The 23,628-nt window shown below is 42.6% G+C and overlaps 2 protein-coding genes across 9 annotated transcripts in view; one reads left to right on the top strand and one right to left on the bottom strand.

Annotated features, from left to right (window-relative positions):
* The window catches only part of map2 (microtubule-associated protein 2), a 130,697-nt gene extending 117,067 nt beyond the window's left edge, over nucleotides 1-13,630 (top strand). For 4 of the 7 annotated variants that reach the window (XM_036974802.2, XM_036974799.2, XM_036974798.2 and 1 more), the window contains 3 exons: nucleotides 1,818-1,899; nucleotides 7,826-7,938; nucleotides 8,387-13,630. In XM_036974802.2, the coding sequence (XP_036830697.1) occupies nucleotides 1,818-1,899; nucleotides 7,826-7,938; nucleotides 8,387-8,611 (420 nt within the window). In that variant the 3' untranslated portion in view covers nucleotides 8,612-13,630. The remainder of the gene's footprint in view (nucleotides 1-1,817; nucleotides 1,900-7,825; nucleotides 7,939-8,386) is intronic. The other 3 variants (XM_090230067.1, XM_090230066.1, XM_090230068.1) reach the window with 2 other exon arrangements.
* A 1,312-nt stretch (nucleotides 13,631-14,942) lies between these two features.
* On the bottom strand, nucleotides 14,943-23,628 carry myl1 (myosin, light chain 1, alkali; skeletal, fast). Of its 2 annotated transcripts, NM_001124291.1 has the most exon segments (9): nucleotides 14,945-15,402; nucleotides 15,436-15,475; nucleotides 16,239-16,316; nucleotides 16,447-16,620; nucleotides 17,925-18,068; nucleotides 21,592-21,619; nucleotides 23,423-23,494; nucleotides 23,497-23,518; nucleotides 23,520-23,617. In NM_001124291.1, coding segments are annotated over 8 exon segments (582 nt in total). In that variant the 5' UTR covers nucleotides 23,555-23,617; the 3' UTR covers nucleotides 14,945-15,402; nucleotides 15,436-15,446.

Here is a 23,628-nt window from a genome sequence, read left to right as displayed (position 1 = left end):
TTGGCTAATATTCTATGGCTAATATTCTGCACTTTTGTCTTTTCAGCCTCAGTTTTCACAGATAAAGCCAGAAGTAAAATGTATCTTTTTCATTCCTGACCGCGGTTGGGTTGGTTGTCATAAGGCAACAGCTCTTCATAACAGAATGAGAGGGTTGTCGTAAATTGTCTTTATGTGCACCTGACGTTTACTACAAACGGATAATAGTCCGTGCTTGACTTGGGCTGATAATAATATATACACTGAGTGTACAAAACATTAGGAACACCTGCTCTTTCCAGACGGACCAGGTGAATCCAGGTGAAAGCTATGATTCCTTATTAGTGTCACCTGTTCAATCCACCTCAATCCGTGTAGATGAAGGGCAGGAAACAGGTTGAAGGAAGATTGTTAAGCCTTGAGACAATTGAGACATGGATCGTGTATGTGTGCATTCAAAAGGTGAATTGGCAAAACAAAATATGGAATGCTTTCGACACCTTGTAGTCCATGCCCTGACGAATTTCGGCTGTTCTGAGGACAAAAGGGGGTGCAACAATTAGGAAGGTATTGATAACGTTTTGTACACTCAGTGTATTGTAGTAGATATTAGGTTTTGCTACACTCTTGTCTCTGATGTAAATGACTGGATCTACCCATCTATGTATCCAGTTGACTAGCTAAGTAACACCTGTGGGAATGAGAGACATCTACACGGATTGAAGTGGATTGAACAGGTGACACTAATAAGGGATCATAGCTTTCACCTGGATTCACCTGGTCAGTCTATGGAAAGAGCATGTACACTCAGTGTATATATTATTATCAGCCCAAGTCAAGCACTGACTACTATCTGTTTGTAGTAAACGTCAGGTGCACATAAAGACAATTTATGACAACCCTCTCATTCTGTTATGAAGAGCTATTGTCTTTTTAGAACCTAAAAGGGTTATTCGACTGTCCCCATAGAAGAACCCTTTGATGAACCATTTTTGGTTCCAGGTAGAACCCCTTTTGGTTCCATATAATACCCCGACCACACAGAGGGTTCTATATGGAACCAAAAATAACCCTTTTGTAATCGATTTTTCAATGAGTGTGGGAATGTGGACAACAATTGAGTATGTAGGTCCACTTTTACCAATACCACTGTTATTTAGCTGGATAGATCCAGTCCTTTTCTTCATAGACGGGATGGTAGCGCAGTTCTTCAGTGGATGGTAGTTCTCTTCCTCTTGGTCCTCCCTACTAGGACCATGGGTATGATGATGCTTTTAACCACTGAGCGCTGGGCCAGTAACTGAAAGGTTGCCAACTAGATGAAAAATCTGTCGATGTGCCCTTGAGCAAGGCACTTAACCCTAATTGCTCCAGGGTCAATAATGGCTGATCTCTGGTCGTGACCCCACTCTCCTAGGGTATTTCAGAGGGAGTGGGATATGCAACAACAAAAAAATTGAACAAATGTAAGCACCCACCCACCTAAGCCATAGTATACAGGTAACTGTCTAAAACACTGTTACTAAACTAGTCAACAGGGTAGTCCCGACCTTTACAGCATGTCAGAGACAAGAGATGGTAGTTCTCAGTCTCTTATCCTCCCTCCTAGCACAATGTGTATGACGAGTAATCATATGATCAGGAACCAACTCTATCACAGATCATTCTCACAGGCCTTACATTGCTAGTCAACTGGATAGATAGATGGGTAGATCCAGTCATTTTCTGTAGTTACTGTAGTTCTTCGAGGTCGTTGCCTCTTGATACTCCCTCGTAGGATAATGGGTAAACAGGTGATCACCAGAACCAGGCACCTCTGACCAGGTGTTCCTCTACAGGTGCAGATCCAGACCAAGAAGATTGACCTGAGTCATGTGACCTCCAAGTGTGGATCCCTGGACAACATTCGCCACCGGCCAGGTAAACAACCTGCTCTACCTGTGTACCAGTATTATAAGTGTATGTGATGTGTTTCTGTTGATTATTTATGTGATGTGTATTATGTGATGAGTATTTTATATGGGAGCAGCAGTGTTTGTATGTCCAAGGCATATTTCTCTGTCTTGGACAATAAAGTTGGACAAAATATTGATCTTATCTACCTGGGTCACCCCACACTGACAGTTGAGATATATGGGAACCTACAGTCAATCTACAACGCACTAGAACCATGTTGGGCTTCTATAGGAATTAGACTTCTACCTGACTGTAGATAAGGGAAAGAGTGATAGAGCATCATAGGATGCATCTCAAATGGAACACTAATACCTATATCGAGTAATGTAGGGTATATAAACATTATATTAAGTTGCATTGTTTAAAGTGGCTAGTGATACATTTTTTTTACATCAATTTCCATTATTAAAGTGGCTGGAGTTGAGTCAGTATGTTGGCAGCAGCCACTCAATGTTAGTGGTGGCTGTTTAACAGTCTGATGGCCTTGAGATAGAAGCTGTTTTTCAGTCTCTCGGTCTCTGTTTTGATGCACCTGTACTGACCTCGCCTTCTGGATGATAGCGGGGCGAACAGTCAGTGGCTCGGGTGGTTGTTGTCCTTGATGATCTTTATGGCCTTCCTGTGACATCGGGTGGTGTAGGCGTCCTGGAGGGCAGGTAGTTTGCACCCGGTGATGCGTTATGCAGACCTCACTACCCTCTGGAGAGCCTTCCGGTTGTGGGGGGAGCAGTTGCCGTACCAGGCGGTGATACAGCCCGACAGGATGCTCTCGATTGTGCATCTGTAGAAGTTTGTGAGTGCTTTTGGTGACAAGCCTCCTGAGGTTGAAGAGGCGCTGCTGCGCCTTCTTCGCCACGCTGTCTGTGTGGGTGGACCAATTCAGTTTGTCCGTGATGTGTACGCCGAGGCATTTAAAACTTACTACCTTCTCCACTACTGTCCCGTCGATCTGGATAGTGGGGTGCTCCCTCTGCTGTTTCCTGAAGTCCACGATCATCTCCTTTGTTTTGTTGACGTTGAGTGTGAGGTTATTTTCTATATAATGCACTACTTTTGTCCAGAGACAAATGGGTATGGGCTGTAGTCAAAAACAGTGCACTATAAGGAAAATGGTGCCGTTTAGGATGCGTAAGTACAGTAAGTAAATCACGTGTAGTGTGTGATGCGGACAAATCCTCCCCTGCTCTGAGAGAGTGGTGACTGACTGCTGCGTCAGAGTCCTACAACACCATCTGGTGGTCATACTGATGATAAGTATCAGTATGTTCAATATAATACATTCACACTGCTACATTCAATTCAAAGGGCTTTATTGGCATGGGAAAGATATGTTTACATTGCCAAAGCAAGTGGAATAGATAATAAACAAAAGTGAGATAAACATGTAAAGTAAACATTACACTCACAAAAGTTTCAAAGGAATAGAGACATTTCAAATGTCATGGTATGGCTATGTACAGAGTTATAAAGATGTGAAAATAGTTCAAGTTTAAAAGGGAAAATAAATAAACATACATATGGGTTGTATTTACAATCATGTTTGTTCTTCACTGGTTGCCCTTTTCTTGTGGCAACAGGTCACAAATCTTGCTGCTGTGATGCACACTGGTATTTCACCCAATTGATCAAATCAAAATCTAATTTTATTAGTCACATGCGCTGAATACAACAGGTGTAGACCTTACAGTGAAATGCTTACTTACGAGCCCCTAACCAACAGTGCAGTTTCAAAAAAATATGGATAAGAATAAGAGATAAAAGTAACAAGTAAATAAAGAGCAGCAGTAAAAAATAACATTATACTGTATAAAAGGGGGTGCCGGTACAGAGTCAATGTGCGGGGGCACCGGTTAGTTCAGGTAGTATGTACATGTGGGTAGAGTTATGGGAGTTTATTCAAGTTCTATTTGTTTTCTGAATTCTTTATGGGTCAGTGTAATCTGAGGGAAATATGTGTCTCTAATTGGTCATACATTTGGCAAGAGGTTAGGAAGTGTAGCTCAGTTTCCACCTCATTTTGTGGGCAGTGTGCACATAGCCTGTCTTTTCTTCAGAGCCATGTCTGCCCACAGCGGCCTCTCTCAATAGCAAGGCTATGCTCGCTGAGTCTGTACATAGTCAAAGCTTTCCTTCATGTTGGGTCAGTCACAGTGGTCAGGTATTCTGTCACTGTGTACTCTCTGTACACAGGGCCAAATAGCATTCCAGTTTGCTCTGTTTTTTTTGTCAATTCTTTCCAATGTGTCAAGTAATTATCTTTTTGTTTTCTCAGGATTTGGTTGGGTTTAATTGTGTTGCTGTTGCTGTCCTGGGACTCTGTAGGGTCTGTTTCTGTATGTGAACAGAGCCCCAGGACCCGCTTGCTAAGGGGACTCTTCTCTAGGTTAAGTGAAGGCTTTGTTATGGAAGGTTTGGGAATCGTCACCTTCCTTTTAGGTGGTTGTAGAATTTAACAGATATTTTCTGGATTTTGATTGGGGCGAGTATTGGCCTAATTCTACTCTGCGTGCATTGTTTGGTGTTTTACGTTGTACATGTCTCAAATTGGTGTTTGATCCATTTTGTGAATTCTTGGTTGGTGAACGAACCCCAGCCCTCACAACCATAAAGGGCAATGAGTTATTTAACTGATTCAAGTATTTTTTGCCAGATCCTAATTGGGATGTCAAGTTTTATGTTCCTTTTGATGGCGTAGAGGACCCTTCTTGCCTCTCTCAGATCGGTCACAGCTTTGTGTAAGTTACCTATAGTGCTGATGTAGGTTGAAGAGTTTTTTTGTGTGCTCTAGGGCAACGGTGTCTAGGTGGAATTTGTATTTGTTGTCCTGGTAACTTTACGTTTTTTGGAACACCATTATTTTTGTCTTACTGAGATTTACTGTCAGGGCGCAGGTCTGACTAGGTACTAGGTTCTTCTGTAGGCCCTCCTTGGTTGGGGACAGAAGCATGAGATCATCAGCAAACAGTAGACATTTGACTTCAGATTCTAGTAGGGTGAAGCCAGGTGCTACAGACTGTTATAGTGCCCTCGCAAATTAATTGATATATATGTTAAAGAGGGCAGGGCTCTGTGGAAAGAAATGTGTGCTTTTTGCCTATTTTAACAGCACACTTGTTGTTTGTGTACATGGATTTTATAATGTCGTATGTCATTCCCCCAACACCGCTTTCCATCAATTTGTTTAGCGGACCCTCATGCCAAATTGAGTCAAAAGATTTTTTGAAATCAACAAAGCAAGAGAAGATTTTGCTTTGCTTTGGTTTGTTTGTTTGTCATTTAGGGTGTGCATGGTGAATACGTGGTCAGTCATACAGTCATTTGGTAAAAAGCCAATTTGACATTTGCTCAGTATATTGTTTTCACTGAGGAAATCAGTGGTGGTCAATGCCGTTTAAGATGAGGCAGGACAATTCTTTTTTTCTCATGAGCATGGCCTTATTTCTATTACAGCATAATGGATGATTGTCATTCATATTCCATTCACCCAGTTCAATGTAACATCGATAGGTTTATGCTACTACATGATAATCAAATTTTCCCTAAACCCATCATGAGGTTGCTACAACCTAGCCTATGAATGAAAGTTTACAGCGTAGGTGCACACAGGCCGAGAGGAAAATGTTAGTGACACGTTCAATATCGCCTTGCAAACTCTTGTCTGCATCTAGCTGATCTAGTGTGTAATCATAGTCCAACATTTGCAAACGAGAGTTTCTATTTGACAAATCATGTTATATTTATCCCTGTTTTGTTCTGTTTGCTTCTGTTTAACAAACATTTTACAACAGAGTAGGCAGAATAAATACACCCCTGATATAACTTAAACACAGTTCACTTTCCTAGCAGCCACGTTGTATTCCTTCTCACATCAATGCACTTTCCTCCTCTCACCTTTTCCCTTCGCTTGTGGACTGCAGTGCACAACACATCAGCTGTATTTGACCATGCGAAAAAACCTTTCCAAGCCAAACCATATCATAATCGCTACAGATAGCCTACATCGTTGTCACCATCTATGATAAAGTAATGTCATAGTCTACATAGCTAATAGAACCTGTAGCATTTACGTCTGTAGCCATGAAGTGCTTTGAAAGGCTGGTCATGGCTCACATCAACACCATTATCCCAGAAACCCTAGACCCACTCCAATTTGCATACCGCCCCAACAGATCCACAGATTATTCAATCTCTGTTGCACTCCACACTGCCCTTTCCCATCTGGACAAAATGAATACCTATGTGAGAATCCTATTCATTGACTACAGTTCAGCATAGTCATAGTGCCCTCACCATAGTGGCCTCAAAGCTCATCAATAAGCTAAGGACCCTGGGACTAAACACCTCCCTCTGCACCTCGATCCTGGACTTCCTGACAGGCTGCCCCCAGGTGGTAAGGGTAGGTAACAACACATCCGCAATGCTGATCCTCAACACAGGGGCCCCTCAGGGGTGCGTGCTCAGTCCCCTCCTGTACTCCCTGTTCACTCATGACTGCACGGCCAGGCACAACTCCAACACCATCATTAAGTTTGCCGATGACAACAGTGGTAAGCCTAATCACCGAGAACAACGAGGCAGCCTATAGGGAGGAGGTCAGAGACCTTTGTTCAAGACAAAGGAGATGATTGTGGACAACAGGAAAAAGAGGACCAAGCACGCTCCGTTCTCATCGATGGGGCTGTAGTGGAGCAGGTTGAGAACGTCAAGTTCCTTGGTGTCCACATCACCAACAAACTAACATGGTCCAAGCAAACCAAGACAGTCGTGCATAGGGCACGACAAAACCTATTCCCCCTCTGGTGACTGAAAAGATTTGCATAGGTCCTCAGATAATCAAAAGGTTCTACAGCTGCACCATCGAGAGCATCCTAACTGGTTGCATCACTGCCTGGTATGGCAACTGCTTGGCCTCCGACCGCAAGGCACTACAGAGGGTAGTGCATACGGCCCAGTACATCACTGGGGCAAAGTTTCCTGCCATCCAGGACCTCTATACCAGGCGGAGTCAGAGGAAGGCCCTAAAAAATGTCAGAGACTAGTCAAAGACCACCCTAGTCAGGAGCGCCAAGTCGAGGTCCAAAAGGCTTCTAAACCGCTTTTACTCAAAGCCATAAGACTCCTGAACATCTAATCAAATGGCTACCCAGACTATTTACACCGCTGCTACTCGCTGTGGTTATCTATGCATAGTCACTTTAATAACTCTACCTTCATGTACATATTACCTCAATTACCTCAACTAACCGGTGCCCCCACACATTGACTCTGTACCGGTACCCCCTGTATATTATCTCGTTATTTTTTTTTTACTGCTACTCTTTAATTACTTGTTTCTTTCATTTCTTATTCTTATTTTTTTAACTGCCTTGTTGATTAGGGGCTCGTAGGTAAACATTTCACTGTAAGGTACACCTGTTGTATTCGGGCGCATGTGACTAATACAATTTGATTTAATTTGTTTTGTTTTACACCTGGTAATTTGGTGGATGGGACTACCAGCTCTCTGTAACCTAGAGGGCAACAAATGGGTCCGTCTCCTCTATACAATGTGTCTTGTAGGATGACAATGTCTGAATTTCCCTGTGTCCTAGTTAACCCATAGAGGTAATGATTTATTTCCGAAGCACCTTTTCAATTACATTATCAAGTGATATATTGGCAGGGTATGGACCCCAGGAAGACTATAATCATGGCAACAGCTAATGGGGATCCTGATAAGGACTAAGGGTCTTGTCTGTCTTTTCATCGGTTTGACTAATTATTGATGATAAAGTATAATGATTTATTGGAACACCGCTCTCTTTCTCTCTCACCATCTTACCCTTGTCTTCTTGGGTCTTTCTCCCCTTCCCTCTGCTCCCCTTCTCCCTCTCTCCATCTGCTCCACCAGGGGGAGGTAACGTGCGCATAGAAAATGTGAAGCTGGACTTCAAAGACAAGGCCCAGCCCAAGGTGGGTTCCCTGGATAATGCACACCACACCCCTGGTGGAGGCCTCATTATGGTAAGTCCCATCATACTGTCACCTCATCACAACGAAGATTGTGTGAGTCCCAAATGGCACCTTATTCCTTTAAAGGGCCCTATGTGCTCTGGTCAAAAGTAGTGCTCGATAAAGGCAATAAGGTCCCATTTGGGACGCACACTGATCAGTCGGACATCAGTCTCAAACAGTCTCCTCCAAGGTTAGCACCACTCGAACCCACGTATGACATCTGTGTGGGTATCCCTCACGTATGTGTGCATCTGTGTGTCTATTCCCAACCTGTGTGTTTGTGCTCATCCCCAACCTGTGTGTGTGTGTGTGCATATCCCCAACCTGTGTGTTTGTGCTTATTCCCAACCTGTGTGTGTGTGTGTGTGTGTGTGTGTGCATATCCCCAACCTATGTGTTTGTGCTTATCCCCATGTGTGTGCCTCCCGTCTATCTCAATTACCCTAACTCCTTGTAGATCGAGAGCCACAAGCTGTTGTTCCGTGACACGGCCAAGGCCCGGGTGGACCACGGGGCGGAGATCATCATGACCCAGTCACCGGGAACGGGCGTGTCAGGGACGCTGTCCCCCCACCGCCACAGCCACCTGTCGTCCTCCGACAGCATCAACTTGCTGGAGCCTCCACAGCTAGCCACTCTGGCTGACGATGTCACCGCTGCCCTGACCATGCAGGGTTTGTGAGAGCCTTGACAACCTCTACCTGGATCCTTTGACCCCCACCCTGCCTCCAGTCAATCCCAGCCCAGATATCCAGACACCCCAGCCCTGAACACCTTCCCCCTGCCTACAGTCTCCCTCCAGTTCACCCCAGCCCTGAACACCTTCCCCCTGCCTACAGTCTCCCTCCAGTCCACCCCAGCCCTGAACACCTTCCCCCTGCCTATAGTCTCCTTCCAGTTCACCCCAGCCCTGAACACCTTCCCCCTGCCTACAGTCTCCCTCCAGTCCACCCCAGCCCTGAACACCTTCCCCCTGCCTACAGTCTCCTTCCAGTTCACCCCAGCCCTGAACACCTTCCCCCTGCCTACAGTCTCCCTCCAGTCCACCCCAGCCCTGAACACCTTCCCCCTGCCTACAGTCTCCTTCCAGGTCACCCCAGCCCTGAACACCTTCCCCCTGCCTACAGTCTCCCTCCAGTCCACCCCAGCCCTGAACACCTTCCCCCTGCCTACAGTCTCCTTCCAGTTCACCCCAGCCCTGAACACCTTCCCCCTGCCTACAGTCTCCCTCCAGTTCACCCCAGCCCTGAACACCTTCCCCCTGCCTACAGTCTCCCTCCAGTCCACCCCAGCCCTGAACACCTTCCCCCTGCCTACAGTCTCCCTCCAGTCCACCCCAGCCCTGAACACCTTCCCCCTGCCTACAGTCTCCCTCCAGTCCACCCCAGCCCTGAACACCTTCCCCCTGCCTACAGTCTCCCTCCAGTCCACCCCAGCCCTGAACACCTTCCCCCTGCCTACAGTCTCCCTCCAGTCCACCCCAGCCCTGAACACCTTCCCCCTGCCTACAGTCTCCCTCCAGTCCACCCCAGCCCCGGACGCTTTCCCCTGCCTCCAGACGACTAATCCCAGACTCCTGACACCCTCAACTTGCTTCCAGTTTAACCTGACCCCAAGCCTCGGACTCCCTCACTTTCCTCTAGTCCACTCTGCCTCTAGTCCACTCTGCCTCTAGTCCACTCTGCCTGTAGACTGCTCAGCCCCCGGAAACCTTCCCTTTGCCTCCACTCAGCCTCTACTCTTCCTGCTAGTCCATCCCAGACACCCTCGCCCCACCCGACCTCCAGTCCACCCTAGACTCCCTCACCCTGTCCCAGCCCTCAGACTTCCTCAACCCTGCTTACTCATCAACCCCAGCCCAGACACTCAGACACCGCCATCCTGCAGCAGCCTCATATCCGCCGCCCGATGGAGCTGCCTACCCTGCCCTATGTCATCAAGATAAATGAAGAAACAACAACCCTGAGGGAACTACAGACTATTTAGAAAGTACTTTTGGTCCATTTTTCTTGATATTTCCATTCCAAGTACCTGTATTTGGTGTATTTTTATTTCTTTATGCTGCATATAGATAGATAGGTATATAAATAGTTAGATGGTGTCGAAGCACTGACCCCAAATCGGCTTTAGCTGTTTGCACAAAATAATCTGGGTAAGGGCCAGGTATAGGGTGGGGTGGTCTCTGTTCAGTGCTTAGAAGCAGCTTTTTCTTGCCATAGGTAGAAAGTCACGTGGCCATGCCCATACAATGCCCGTTCCTACTCGCCAACACGTCTTTTTTTTCTCAGTAAAGTGAATGGATGCCAGACTCAACATTCACCATACATCAAGCATCCTTGAGGCAAATCATGCTTGTCCAACATCCAATATATAATAAATATATAAACAACTATTTTATATATATATATATATATATATATATAGTACCAGTCAAAAGTTTGGACACATCTATTCATTACATTAGATTTTTTTTAAACTATTTTCTACATTGTAGAATAATAGTGAAGACATCAAAATGTTGAAATAACACATATAGAACCATATAACCAAGAAAGTGTTACAAAAATGTATTTTATATTTGAGATTCTTCAAAGTAGCCACCCTTTGTCTAGATGACAGCTTTGCACACATTTGGCATTATTTTAACCAGCTTCATGAGGTAGTCACCAGGAATGCATTTCAATTTACAGGTGTGCCAATTAACAGGTGTGCCAATTAACAGGTGTGCCAATTAACAGGTGTGCCTAATTTGTGGAATTTCTTTCCTTCTTAATGCGTTTGTGTTGTGACAAGGCAGGGGTGGCAAAAGACCAAGTCCATATTATGTCAATAACAGATCAAATAAGCGAAGAGAAATGACAGTCCATCATTACTTTAAGACATGAAGGTCAGTCAATCCGGAAGATTTCAAGAACTTTGAAAGTTTCTTCAAGTGCAGTCGCAAAAACCATCAAGTTCTATGATGAAACCTGCTCTAACGAGGACCGCCACAGGAATGGAAGACCCAGAGTTACCTCTGCTGCAGAGTTCATTAGAGTTACCAGCTTCAGAAATTACAGCCCAAATAAATGCTTCACAGAGTTCAAGTTAATGATACATCTCAACATCTACTGTTCAGAGTTGACTGTGTGAATCAGGCCTTCATGGTTGAATTGCTTTAGAGAAACCTCTACTAAAGGACACCATTAAAGAGAGAAAAAACTTGATTGGGCCAAGAAACATGAGCAATGAACATTAGACTTGTGGAAATCTGTCCTTTGTCCTGATGAATCCAAATTTGAGATTTTTGGTTCCAACTGCCATGTCTTTGTGAGAGATGGCAGTAGGTGAACGGATGATCTCCATGTGTGTGGTTCCCACCGTAAAGCATGGAGGAGGAGGTGTGAGGTGTGGGGGTGCTTTGCTGGTGACACTGTCTGTGATTTATTTACAATTGAGGTGAACGGATGAGGTGAACGGATGATCTCCATGTGTGTGGTTCCCACCGTAAAGCATGGAGGAGGAGGTGTGATGTGTGGGGGTGCTTTCTGGTGACACTGTCTGTGATTTATTTACAATTGAAGGCACACTTAACCAGCATGGCTACCACAGCATTCTGCAGCAATACTCCATCCCATCTGGTCTGTGCTTAGTGGGACTATCATTTGTTTTTCAACAGGACAATGACCCAAAACACACCTCCATGCTGTGTAAGGGCAATTTGACCAAGAAGGATGAGATGGTTTGGGATGAGTTGGACCGCAGAGTGAAGGAAAGGCAGCCAACAAGTGCTCAGCATATGTTGGAACTCCTTCAAGACTGTTGGAAAAGCATTCCAGATTAATCTGGTTGAGAGAATGCCAAGAGGGTGCAAAGCTGTCATTAAGGCAAAAGGTGGCTACTTTGAAGAATCTCAAATCTAAAATATATTCTGATTTGCTTTTAACACTGTTTTGGTTACTACGTGATTCCATGTGTGTTATTTCATAGTTTTGATGTCTTCACTAATATTCTAACATGTAGAAAATAGTTTTTTTAAAATTCAAACTTAAATGAGTTGGTGTGTCCAAACTTTTGACTGGTACTGTATATATATATATACAGTATATATGCGAGCTCTTTGTCAGCAACAACATCTCTTCAAAAAACGATTTAAAAAAAGTGAGAAAAAAAAGTCCTTTAAGTTTAACTTATTGCAACAATTGCATTACTGCAAGCACTAGATAATGGTATGATGAGCATGTATCAATTCTAGTTACGGAAAGAGGCTATTTTCTATTTGAAATAAAAGGATTTGAGTAAGTTATTTACTGAATCATTGGATAAAGATATGAACACTTCTTCATGTTTTTGTAGATATTAGTTGACTAGTATGTTATGCTTGTTGAAGTTGACTTCAGACAACTCTGCTGATATTGTTAAGACGTGCATCTTTCAGGCCTGCAATAGAGTACTAAAGGCCCTGTGGCAGACTAGCTTCCTGTCCAGGGGGTGTACTTGTACATCAAGCTGCCTCACACTACAGAAACAGGAGTTAGGCTCCTGCCCATATGGGCCATTCTGGCTCGAACAGGGCTTATTTTACTTAGAGTATTAAATGTACCCTAACTATGTTACTTAACTATCTATCACCTTGTCCCGAGAGCCCGTGGATTTCGATGATAAAGAGTCAGGTTACAATCAAGATATTTTTTAGAGTTGAATCATTCCAAGTTGCAGCAGCACATACTTTAGTAGCACAACACATTAGGCTACATCTCCATTACTTCACTTCTCTGTCACTCACACATCTCTCCCGTGAATCCTCCTCACACGCAGGTGAGTCTGGGAAGGGTAGTTTCATATTAAGAGTCCCAACATAAAATCTCAATGGCAATGGCAATGCCATAATACAATTCTCAGATACACATGACATATTTCTGATTATAAAATATATTTTACTTTCAGAGTACTAAATAATGCTACTCTCAAGAGTTCTCTCTGGGAGTTTTTCTTCTAGAAGGCTGGTTTGCCAGTCCTGGTTAAGTTTAAGAGGATGCTGCAGTGATTCTCATCTCACAAATCTCAGTTCAAAAGAAACTTTGATGTAGCTGAAAGCTCACAGAAGCTGTGATCACGATCCATTCATTAACGCTAGCTACAGTAGGCATTGGATGGCTGTAAGATCTTTTAGTCCATAGTGTTTGATGAACAACCCAAGGCTCTTAGAGCAGGCTGAGAATGCACTCAAGAGGGCTTGCAGTTGTCTGAACAATATTGTGAATGAAACTATGACTATTATTTAAATATTCAATTTAGGAAGCAGCTGTGGAACTCTGGACCCTGTGTCCTTACAGTTCACTTCTAGATGCTAGGTTTGTTTTGTGTAAAACATTTAGGGTGGGGAAATAAAGGGGGAAAATGCATAAAAAAAATACATTTCATATAAACAAACTTAAAAAAAGGAAACTCAACAAATATTGTTGCATCTGTTTGATAAAGTGTTACGGTGTATTTTTTCTGTTGCCATTGTGGTATTCAGCCCTCCTTCCTCTCCTAGTATTCCTGATGTTTGTTTGCTTCTATGTACTTTCTGCATCCCCCTATCTCCTATCCTCTACCCCAACCTACAGCAACTGTTAATGTCATTAAAATTAGATGTACACAGTTTTTTCTCCTGTTGATAAGGTACTAATATAAAAATGCTCTTAACAATTAATGACAATAAAAAAACTACGAAGAACACTCTCGTTTTGAGTACTTCCACACTTTGCTGAACTTATAGTTACCACCAATGTTATTACAGTCAAACAAAATGACCCTAATGACTGGTTGACAAAGTCTCCCACAATGCAGGCGATGGCTGCAGGATGACTTTGGCGAAGAGCAGCTGCAGAAACCTCCAGTCGACTGCAGACAAAACTTCATGAGTTTTGATCACGCTTTTTTGTAAAGTTCATTGTCTACCTGTTTTTTATCTCCAGAATGCAACAAACTTCGAAAGGGTCCACTGACTTGACAAAAAGGATCCGCTCGAACGCGTCCATTGAAATGAGCAGATGCAAGACTGCTATCACACATTCACACATAATATCTGCGCATGTGCACGGGTGCGCTTCATGCTGCTACAACATGGTAGCTACGGGACCAAAACTGTGGAGAAGTTTAGTCTCGCACTTCAACGCTTCTGGTTGTTGTGGAAACTGACCCACTACTACTGTTAACTTGTGCATCTACGTCAGTGGTTCTCAATCCTCTCCTCTGGGACCCCCAGATGTTTCACAATTTTGTTATAACCCTGAACAAACCAACCTGATTCACCCAGTCAAGCTCTTGATGATTAGGTGACATTTTGAATCAGGTATGCTACCTGTGGAATAGTTGAAATACATGGAACGGCTGGGGGTCTCTGGGGAGAGGTTTGAGAACCCCTGATCTACATTATCTCGTCGACTGTATCTTTAAACCGAACCTATGACCTGACCCATTACCTTATGCATTACTGCCCCACAGTGGCAAGAAATGACATCCCAAAAAACACAAACACTATACAAAACATAAAAGGCTCCTAGCCTTAGGCTTCATTCTGTCCCTAAAACTGAAACTAAATAATATAAAAATGACATAGAAAAGTTTTTGTAAAACTTTAACTAAACAAAATCAAAAGTGGATCTGAAACTGAATTTCAAATAAAATTCTTAAAACTAATAGAAATAAATAGGAATATAAAAAAAAAACGATAATAACCTTGGTTACCCCCCTCTAAAGTGCAAGACCCATACTTAAAAAAAAGAGAGTGACACATATTTTTAAAATCTTTTAATCATTATTTGAGATGCAACAAGAAAACAAATGTTTCGGCTGCTAGGCCACCATCAGTGTTGGTCTGTTTTAACCTCTACCCTGTAGCTACACTCAAGATGCATCCCAAAGGGCAGCCTATTGGGTACTGGTCAAAAGTAGTGTACTATATATGGAATAGGGTACCATTTGGGACATAACCTCACTGTCTGCACTCTCCCGCAGAGCAAAGAATAAGAGCTGCGACACCAGAGGGTTTTTGAAAAGTTTATTATGTGAAATAGCAGAGGAGATAAATAAATTAAGACTGAGGGGATAGATAGGGAGAGTGAGTTTTGATGGCCAGTCTTGAGCAAAGCCAGTCACCTCTACTGGCCCAATCCAGGGAGTAAGTAAGTGATGGAAGGTTTATCTTAACTACTGCAACGTTTCAGTGAGTCATCCCTACCTCTTTTCCCTCACCGACCCACGGTGGAGAGGCATACCAGGGGACAAGACAACAAGAGCATCTGACGGTTGGCTGGAGAGAAAAAAGGACAGCTTCCAATCGAGGAAAATAGAGAGCAGAGTCGGAGGTCGGAGTCAGACCAAAAGAAAAAGAATGAAACTAACAACAAAAATTACATCTCATAGTCCATTTTCCCCCTGTCTCTTTATCAGGTGGTGGTGAAGAACTGTGGGGGAGTGGATGTCCTGACACCGTTGGGTCTGCAGATAACACGTTAGCTTCCTCGTTAGCCACTGCAGCTGGAGGATCCTTAAATAGACATGATGTGCTTGACAAAGGCTGCAGGGTTGAGGAAGGAGTGAGGGGAGGCAAAGGAGGGGGGGGGAGTAGAGGGGTGAGGAGGGAGGAAGGAGTGAGGGGAGACAAAGGAGGGGGTCACAGGGGAAATAAAAAAGATTAAAACAGAGGAGTGAGTAAGCGCATAAATATATATATATATATAGATCTATATAAATATATATCCAACAAGTAAAATATATATATATATATATATTTATTTTTACTTGTTGGACATTAAAGACTGTAAAAACACCAGCAAATCAGCTCCAAGTGATTTTAATTTAGGAAATCTCTTCCAAAGTATTCCCACACATAATATAGAATCAATGTGATCGTATACAAATGTATGCAAAGTTTGAAATGATAATGTTTTAGTCAAATAATATATCTGTTTGACCTTCTTCCAGTCAATTTGCAGTCTACAAATGATTTGTCATTATGTTCAGGCCCCCTGACCTTCCATGAAAGAACAAATCATCCCACGGCTGAATCGAGTTGATGATCACTGCTTTACACTATACTTGCTTGTTTTGTCACATAAACTGAAATCCAAACTAGACGTTGAACTGACGTCTGTGCCCAGTGGGAAGTCACCGACTTATAATGCATATTGTTGAAGAGAAGTATCAAATCACGCTGTCAGATTATAATGAGGTTTATGGTAATTGTTTGACATTGGTTTGGCACTACGAAAATGTCTCCCTATATGTAATAGGGTGCCATTTGGGATGTGACCTAATACTTGGAAGACTTGAAAGCTTACCCTCGAAGTTAATACTGCCGTTCTCGTCCTCCTGTCCTTGCATGAGGCCATCAATCTCAGCCTCGCTCATCTTCTCACCTAGAGGGAGGGAGAGGTGAGAGAGGTCAGGTCACCAGCTGGTCTGGTGTCATATAATATACGCAGACAGGAACGCATGCACTCATACACACACACTTCATGTTACAACTAAACCAAGGCAGCCACTCACCCAGTGTTCCAAGAACAATACGCAGCTCAGCTCCCATCACGGTGCCGTTGCCCTCCTTGTCAAAGACGCGCAGACCCTCAACGTAGTCATCGAAGGTTCCCTTGTTTGGGTCGTTGACAATGTGCTGGAGCATGGGAAGGAAGGCCTCGAACTCCAATCTCTTGGCGGCCATGTCTGTGGGCAGCCAGAGTGAGAGGAAATGCACTATAAGTATACAGTACGCTCCGGGGTGAAGTTTTGCCTAGGTACAGACCTTGGATCAGCTTTTTCTCCCCCTATCCTAACCTTAAACATTAGTGGGGAATATGACAAACTGACTCCAGATCAGTGTGTGGGCAACTTCACCCTGGTCCACATCATACAATACACTACTAGCAGTTATACCATTGAGACTAAACTCTGTGTGTGTGTGTGTGTGTGTGTGTGTGTGTGTGTGTGTGTGTGTGTGTGTGTGTGTGTGTGTGTGTGTGTGTGTGTGTGTGTGTGTGTGTGTGTGTGTGTGTGTGTGTGTGTGTGTGTGTGTGTGTGTGTGTGTGTGTGTGTGTGTGTGTGTGTGTGTGTGTGTGTGTGTGTGTGTGTGTGTGTGTGTGTGTGTCAAAATATAAGTACATACATAGATGGGGCGGCAGGTAGCCTAGTGATTAGAGCGTTGGACTCGTAACCGAAAGGTTGCAAGATCGAATCCCTGAGCTGACAAGGTAAAAATCTGTCGTTCTGGCCTTGAACAAGGCACTTAACCCACTGTTCCTAGGCCATCATTGAAAATAGGAATTTGTTCTTAACCAACTTGCCTAGTTAAATAATGTTAAAAAATGGTTCACACTGGCAGGTATTGTAACCCTACTTCAAAGACCTTCTGCAACTACTCAGGCTTAACAGCACCGATGGAGGGATCTGTCAGCTATTCAGGCTTAACACCACCAATGGAGGGATCTGTCCATCATGACAGGTGCTGAATTGTTACAATGTGCTATAAAATGGATCTGACAAATGCCAAGGCCTAGTCCATTGACTATGATAGACATCGCATCGTTGTGTCTGTGAGAGCACGAGCAGCAACGGTAGTCAGCTTTCTCCTTCTACTACTTCTATGAGTTGGCAAACAAACTGAAACGGTGCATACTACCTCCGAAGTATGTTGTTTGAAAAAGGTATAAAGCCAAGGTTGGCGATTTACTGCCACCTGCAGTTGTGGAATGTTTGCTGACGAGTATAATTCATTGGCTGATCCCTCCTGATAACCTCGGTTGAATTATATGATCCTTTCCTAACCCATAGGAAGTCCTACTCAGTTGACTACTTCAAAATGGTGGAAGTCCTCAATGGCGCAGCCCATACCAAAACCGTATTTTGTCTTCTATCTATCTCTATGGTGTGGTTACTTACTGAAGGACATGTTCTCTTCCCTAGTGTGCTATATAAGGACAAACGTGTGTGTCCTTGTATCCGTTTACGTATTGTATATGTGTGTGTCTTACCTTCATCGGAGGGGTTGCCCAGGACTTTGCGCACCTCCTTGTTGGTAGGGTTCTGTCCCAGGGCGCGCATGATATCAGCGACCTGGTTGTAAGCCACCTTCGAGTCACCCACCCTGTCAAAGAGACCGAAAGCCTCCTTGTAGTCTGTGGTGTGGTGAGGTGAGGTGAGGTGAGATGAGAGAGATAGAGAGAGAGAGAGAGAGAGAGAGAGAGAGAGAGAGGGAGAGAGAGGGAGGGAGAGAGATGGAGAGAGAGAGGGGGAGAGAGAGAGAGAGAGAGAGAGAGAGAGAGAGAGAGAGAGAGGGTTTTATTATCCTCAGAGTACCTGGGCTAGAGGCCAACAGAAGCTATTATAACAAACCAAGAGATCTATGAAACAAACATGCAGACCATTTGGTCTTTGGTGTTTTTGCAGGGATTGTTGTAAATATCTCAAATCAATGATGAGAGTTTCGTCCTATCCTTTTTATTATTGTATCTGGATGTAGAATTGCCTCCTGTTTATATTTGATTTAACCTGTAATTATCCAGGAAGTCCCATTGAGGTCAGAATACCTCTTTTACAAGGGATACCTGGCCGAATATATCATTTCAATCAAGCAGAGCAGGTAATGTTTGAGAATGGATCTAGGTAAATGGAGAGAAATATCTTTGTAGGGCTGCTTTCTGTGTCAGCACATGCGCACTTGCGCAGCAGCAAGCTGTTGCACTTCACTCTTCATCCTCACTAACAGTGGTGGAAAAAATATTATATTGTCATACTTGAGTAAAAGTAAGGCTTTAATAGAAAATGACTCAAGTAAAAGTGAAAGTCACCCAGTAAAATACTACTTGAGTAAAAGTCTAAAAGTATTTAGTTTTAAATATACTTAAGCATCAAAAGTAAATGGAATTGATAAAATGTCATTAGGTATCAAAAGTGAAAGTATAAATAATTTCATATTCCTTATTATTAAGCAAACCAGATTGCACAATTGTCTTGTTTTTGTTATTGATGGACAGCCAGGGGCACACTCCAACATGCAGACATAATTTACAAAGGAAGCATTTGTGTTTAGTGAGTCTGCCAGGTCAGAGGCAGTAGGGATGACAAGGGATGTTCTTTTGATAAGTGTGTGAATTGGACTGTTTTCCTGTCAAAATGTACTTTTGGTTGTCAGGGAATATGTATGGAGTAAAAAGTACATTATTTTCTTTAGGGATGTAGTGAAGTATAATGTAAAAGTTGCCAAAAATATAAATAGTAAAAGTAAAGTACAGATACCCCCCAAAAACGACTTAAGTAGTACTTTAAAGTATTATTACTTAAGTATTTTACACCACTGCTCACTAACAATTGCGCACGTGCAATGGGGAGAGACAACACCAGCACGGGAAGATAACAAGAGTTACCTACCTAGCCTAAACATTTATATGGGCTTGTGATGGAACTCGACTGAAAGTGATCCGTTGAAAGATTAATAGTTATATTGTGATTTCCTGCTCCGCGCGAGCCCCAGCTGTCTCTTTCTCTCTATTTCTTGCGGGCCGCACAAGACGGGACCAACTTGGAATCGATACTGAAGAGAGAATATGAGCCCCGCTCCTTTATAAGGCAATGCTGTGAATGGCCTGAGTAAACCAAGAGAATGCTGACAGTAGCGTAACCAACAACCAGCCAGGGCGATGACTGCGCTATCGCCTGCTGACGATGGACGTGAACAGGGTGCGGTGACCAAAGTTTAACTTTATGCAAATATTCCAATCGAAGCTCACTATAGTTTCCAGCCCCTACTGGATTGGCTGTTGATATCTAGCACTACCTAGAGGCTTGCTAGCTTGCTAGCACCAACATGAGGGCGAAGCAACTATGGATTTCCGAATTTAGGAGTTAAAAAGGATCTCAGTTGGCATCCTCCAGGTGACAATATGAGACAGGATGCATTTAAGTCTTTGACATTTAGAATGTCAATGAGAATGGAATAAAAAAATTGGAAATCCTACATGTGTTATTAGGCCTATGGATAAAAAAAATTCTGTTCCATATTGCTTGACAACTTTAAAACATTTTACTGCTGTGAGCTAAATCAAGGTGGGCTTAACACATTGGCTTAAAAAAAGAGCATGCCTGCACCATGTCAGATATAGAGTTGAAATGTATTCAATTTTGAGTTTGCATCCCAATATGACACTTTATATACAGTACCAGTCAAGAGTTTGGACACACCTACTCATTCAAGGGTTTTTCTTTATTTTGACAATTTTCTACATTGTAGAATAATAGTGAAGACATCAAAACTATGCAATAACACATATGGAATCATGTAGTAAGCAAAAAAGTGACAAATCAAAATATATTTAATATTTGAGATTGTTCAAAGTAGCCACCCTTTGCCTTGATGCCAGCTTTGCACACTCTGGAATGAGTTGGTGTGTCCAAACTTTTGACTGGTACTGTACATCACAGAATACTTTAATATCACAAAACCAATTAACATAGAAACACCGGATATTCAGCGTTTAAAAAAATAATGTTAATTAATTATGAAATTATTACATATATTTACAACATTCCACCCATGAGGCCACTAGGGGGAGATTTGGTCAGTTGACTGCAACTAGCCTTATGTTATAACAGGTTATAACTCATTGTGACAGTTTATAACGGGTCAAGTGGTGCGCTAATCTGTGGTGCCGTAATCTGTGGTCCAAACAGATATCATGAATTTAATTGAATAGTTTTGTTGTTTGTTTATATAATATATCAGGCTTTTTTGCCCAGTGTTAATTTAGCCATAATGTTTTTACATTCATATAGAGGGGTGAACTGTGTCCTGAGAACCTTAGAGGATTGACCATTGAAATTTTGGAAAATGTATTGAGATTGGCTGCTATTAAGTTGTAAATACCCTCCTGAGGTTGAAAAGTAAGCCTAGTCAAAATATTACTATTGCATTTTGTTTGGTATTTGTTATATTTTTAAACACTACTTAGTCCAGGTGTAGGAAAAGAGATAACATTGAGATAGAAATCAGTGGCAGCTAATCCATGTTGGATAAATAATATGTAAAAAGACCTAAAGTGGATTTATTAAAGTGGGTTTTATTAGCCGTCAGAGGTACAGCCCTGGGTTCAAATACTATTTGAAATCTTTGCTCTAGCCTGCCTGGGGTGCCAGGTGAGCGAGGTTTGCGGTTCTGAGATTATTCTATTGGTCCATTCAGCCAGGCACGCTCAGAAAAAGTATTTGAAATGATTTCAAATAGTATTTTAACCCAGGTCTGCGAAGGTGCAGTGTTAGTGATCTCTTTTACAGCAGTGATAGTGATAACATTTTACAGCAGTGACAGTGATAATGTTTTACAGCAGTGACAGTGATAAAGTTTTACAGCAGTGATAGTGATAATGTTTTACAGCAGTGACAGCGATAACGTTTTACAGCAGTGACAGTGATAACGTTTTACAGCAGTGATAGTGATAACGTTTTACAGCAGTGATAGTGATAACGTTTTACAGCAGTGACAGCGATATCAGATTTGTATTTATTTTTTACAGTAATAGTAATAGTAATATGGCCGATTTTCAAGACACATATTTAGCTTATAGTATTGGCCTAAGAAACACTTTCAATAGATCATTTAACATGCCTTTTAAACTGCCCCTTAGTAATATGGTTTAGTGAACATACCCTCATGCTGGTCGGGAGTGAACTCCACCTGTAGAGGAAAGCAGAGAAAAACAATCAGAACATTGAAAGAAAGTGGGGGTCCACTTTGGAACATTTACAGCCAGTGTAGTAATACCATCTCGGCACAATTCCACTGTCTGCTATATCAGATCTGAGACTTTCTATGGACTTAAACCCTCCTATTATACTGTCTAGGGAAATTGATGAGTAGCCTTGACTACAGCCTTTCTATATCTCCCCAGAACAGTTTCTCTCCTAAACCTGATTCTGGAACGAGAGTCTTGGTATCGCAAGAATACCAGTGTAGTAGGCTAACTCCACTTTACTTAACTCCAGTTCCTGACTTACAGGGGGCTTGGGTCATCTCCTTACTATTTTACAGTCCATCTCACACACCAATGAAACAGAGTGCCATAAGAAGGGGATGGGGTTTTGGGGTACCCGTCTGCAATAGTCTCCCAGTTTTACTTTAGGTCTCATACTGTCTAAAATGTGAGGCCATCTGCTATTGGGCTGTTGGAGTAGGCCTAGGCTATACACACTAGGCTCACTACCTTGAGATCAAACATAACATTTTCAAGTGATTATGTACCAGTAGATTTTCCTTTGACTCCTTACAATGTAGAAAAACATTTGACAATCATTTTGCAAATGACTAACTGCAAAAGGGATATATAGCCTAATATGCATCTCTTAATCTTGTATTGCTGCTTAAACAATACTGATTGTATTGTAGGTTATTTTGACAATTGGATTTTGCTTGAAAATAACAGTCAATTGGATTATAAATTGGACTAATCCAACAAAAACACCACATATCCCACTCTGCAAAGACATATATCGATTCCACATGGGTTCAAAGTAATTTCGTTGAAATTATGTGAAACAACGTTCATTCAACAAGCGTGCCCCAGTGGAAAGCACTGGGGCCATGCTCCCATCAGCTAAGAAATATTACCCCTACCAATCCTCGAAACAAAATTAGCTCCACAGCTATACTCTTATGATGGTACTCGGTCTTTGAGGTCCATCTTTAGATACTTGAACATGTCCACATTTGGTGACAAGTTCCATTGCCATTTCACCTTGTTACAAACTCGTACAGCCTATCAGGGGAGCCGAGGGGCTTAGGGCGTGGCTTAGATGAGCGAGAGCACCGCGTCTCCGGAGCTGTCCGAGGTTCTGTCTCAACATTTTTAATCCTGCTTCAGAATTAGGTCCGTCTCAGAGAGCACTCATAACATTTGCCATATAATACATTATGGAAAACATGACAAAATAATCCCAACATAATTATTTGTCAAAATAAAACAGTATGCCTACTTTGTTCAAGTTAATTAAACTATTTCAAAACTGTGGTAACTCCATAGGTTGAAATAGGTAGCCTAATAAGTAATATTTGCCTACAATATCCTAACAGCACACAAATATATTGGTTATCAATTTGTATATTTCAATTTAGTAGGGATTTACATTCCCATATGATATGTAGTCTAGGCCCATATGATTGTAGCATCAAGCATGTAGTGATAATGGCCCTTCACAACCTTTGGCAACCATACCATACTGTAGCTTCAGAAAAACACACTCCCAACGAACGACCAGGCCAAACACCGACTATATCACACATATGCAACGGAGAGACTATAAAGAAGCATAGTAACAAATAAAGCCTAGTAAATGTAAATATTTAAATTATACTGTGACTCATGAAAGAATAGCATAATCAACATTTTTATTTTGCAGACAGACAAAGTACCCTATAGGATAGCGGGAGGATGCAGGGCATAGGCTAGTGGAGGCAGGGTAAAGGCAGAAAGAACATAGTTACCTTGACTTTGGACAAGTCAAGTGCAGGGGGAGCAGCTACCACATCAGGCTCGGGTGCGGGAGCAGGTGCGGCTGCCTTTGCAGGCTCGGCTTTCTTGGCGGGTGCCGCCTTAGCGTCCTTCTTGGGTGCCATTTTAGCAGAGAGTAAGTTAGTTAGCTACTTCACCGATAATTCAGACAGTTCCCGCGTAAGCTTGGAGAAGACTC

This window comes from Oncorhynchus mykiss, chromosome 3 (genome assembly GCF_057628025.1).
Source record: "Oncorhynchus mykiss isolate SJ-2025 chromosome 3, ASM5762802v1, whole genome shotgun sequence".
NCBI classification, from domain to species: Eukaryota; Metazoa; Chordata; class Actinopteri; order Salmoniformes; family Salmonidae; genus Oncorhynchus; species Oncorhynchus mykiss.
This window is presented reverse-complemented; position numbering and strand designations above follow the sequence as displayed.